Source organism: Sinocyclocheilus rhinocerous, unplaced genomic scaffold, assembly GCF_001515625.1.
Source record: "Sinocyclocheilus rhinocerous isolate Xijiao unplaced genomic scaffold, SAMN03320098_v1.1 scaffold2541, whole genome shotgun sequence".
In the NCBI taxonomy this organism is placed as follows: domain Eukaryota; kingdom Metazoa; phylum Chordata; class Actinopteri; order Cypriniformes; family Cyprinidae; genus Sinocyclocheilus; species Sinocyclocheilus rhinocerous.
Genome location: NW_015631094.1, coordinates 73372 through 75443, shown reverse-complemented (window position 1 = coordinate 75443; position 2072 = coordinate 73372). Strand labels below are relative to the sequence as shown.

Below are 2072 nucleotides of genomic sequence, written 5' to 3'. Positions count from 1 at the left end.
GTAAACATTTGAGTCTAAAAGAGACTCAAGACAACAAATTCATTTGAGAATTGTTTCATTTCATAACGTAAAGTACAGTTAACAGGTATTCTTTATTTCATTGTGATTATCTTATCTTTCTTTACATTGGTTACATGTAATAAATCATTTTTGTTAATCTAAGATAAACGTTCTGGGATTTATTGAGGATTTTCTGGTTAACTGTACATTATGGAGGCACCGCCATATATATTTTTACTGCTCTTGAGTTATACGTTAGTAATAGAAACCATAGGTGAATTTCCAGCCTAATTCTAAATCTTTCAGCCGGGACATCAGGCTCCTGTGCGCCAACTGATTACACACACCCAGAGAAGGGTTACATTTTGGAGGCACCGCTGGGATCCATTTTCCCTGTATGGTTGTCTATTCTACCGTTCTTTGCTTATTGCAGTGTTGGTGAGAATTTAGTGTTTTTTTGCATCATGGATTTTTCTCAGGCAGCTGAGTGGAGTCGTCAGGTCCAGGTTAGTCCTATTAAATGTGTCATACTTAGCGGTGTTCCCTTAGATGTGAAGGACGAGACCATTACCGAGGTATTAAACACTGTGAAAGCGTTTGGACGTACCCAAATTCGGGGACGACGAGGAGATACTACAGGAATGAATTTGTTCCTGTTGATTGAAACTAGCATTGAAGTTGACCCTAACATTGTACCTCCAGAAGTAGGCATTCCTGGAGTGGTGGTCCCTTGGGGTGTTCATATCCCTGAAACTGAAGATCCGGTTGCTCCAGAAGCCACTTTTAAGGAGAAGTTGATGTTTCTGATGCAACAGGAAGGGAAGTCATTGAGTGATGTGACGTCACTTCTTGAACCAGAACCGTCTCCTAATGTTGATGTAAACCTGAACTTAGTGAATGCCATTGACCGTCTGGTTGATAAGTGTACACAGGGGCCAGGTGATACCCTTACTTACAGGAAACTGAGAGTGTTTTCAGGTGTGCAACCTGTTCCGCCTGGGGAAGAGGATTATGAATCCTGGATGGAACAAGCAGCTCAGATGATTGGTGAGTGGCAATGTGCTGAGACTGTTAAGAGACAGCGCATTGTGGAAAGTTTGAGAGGACCTGCCGCTGACATAGTCAGATTTTTGAAGGTGAGCAGTCCGACTTCAACTGCTGCTGACTATCTTAGGGCTCTTGACATAGCATATGGCAGTACAGAGAGTGAGTCAGACCTGATGGTGAAGTTTGGTAGCACTTACCAAGAGCCAGGTGAGAAACTTTCTGCTTTTCTGTACAGACTTGATAAGATTCTTCACCGTATCTTTCTGAAAGGTTGTGTTCAAGTGGAAGACTTGAACAGAAGACGGATGGAGCAGATTATTAAAGGAGCTCTTACTACTGACATTGTAGCGATGAGGCTAAGAGTGACTTACAGCTTGCGTGATCCGCAAAATTTTTCAGACCTGCTTAGAGAGGTAAGGGAGGAAGAAAACTGGATTAATGCCAGAGATGGGGCCAAAGTCGGGGCTACTACCACTGCTGTGTCTCGGGTAACTGCCTCAGAGAAGGAGGTAGAGAGCTTGAAATGTGATGTGAAAGAATTGTCAGCTCAAGTGAGTAAATTGATGAAAGTTGTTGGATCAACTTCAGTTCCGGAGTCCTCTTCACAGAAAAATCTTTCAGTGATGAGTGCTGATGCCAAGGCCAGGGATGCTGTTCCAAACAGAGACCTTGCATCGCCTGTTAAGCCAGGTATTTTCTGTTACAAATGTGGCGAAGATGGACATACCAGAAGAGAATGCAAAGGGGAGGAAAACCTGAGGAAGGTTAACCAGAAGCTTATTAAACAGAGCCGCTTGCCGGGAAACTTCAGAGGGGTTCTGTGAAGGAACGGCACTGGGCTCCTTTGGAAATGCGTTCCAACTCTTTTCTTTCTGAACATAAACCTTCTTCTGATCTTCCTTTTGGATTAGTAGGTCCAACTTCTGAAGTTCCTGTGCAAATAGAAGGAGTCTATGCTAAAGCATTATTAGATAGTGGTTCACAGGTTACAATCTTGTACAGAAATTTCTACCATACTCACTTGA

At 42.9% G+C, this 2072-nt stretch overlaps 1 protein-coding gene across 1 annotated transcript; it reads left to right on the top strand.

Moving 5' to 3' along the window:
* Positions 1-464: 464 nt before the first annotated feature.
* On the top strand, positions 465-1871 carry LOC107741585 (paraneoplastic antigen Ma1 homolog). The gene has a single exon (XM_016554335.1). The coding sequence runs from the start codon at positions 465-467 to the stop codon at positions 1869-1871; it is 1407 nt and encodes a 468-aa protein (XP_016409821.1).
* The last annotated feature ends 201 nt before the right edge of the window (positions 1872-2072 follow it).

What these genes read in the sequence shown, in the direction of transcription:
- LOC107741585 (XM_016554335.1), top strand. Translation starts at nt 465, where the DNA reads ATGGATTTTTCTCAGGCAGCTGAGTGGAGTCGTCAGGTCCAGGTTAGT.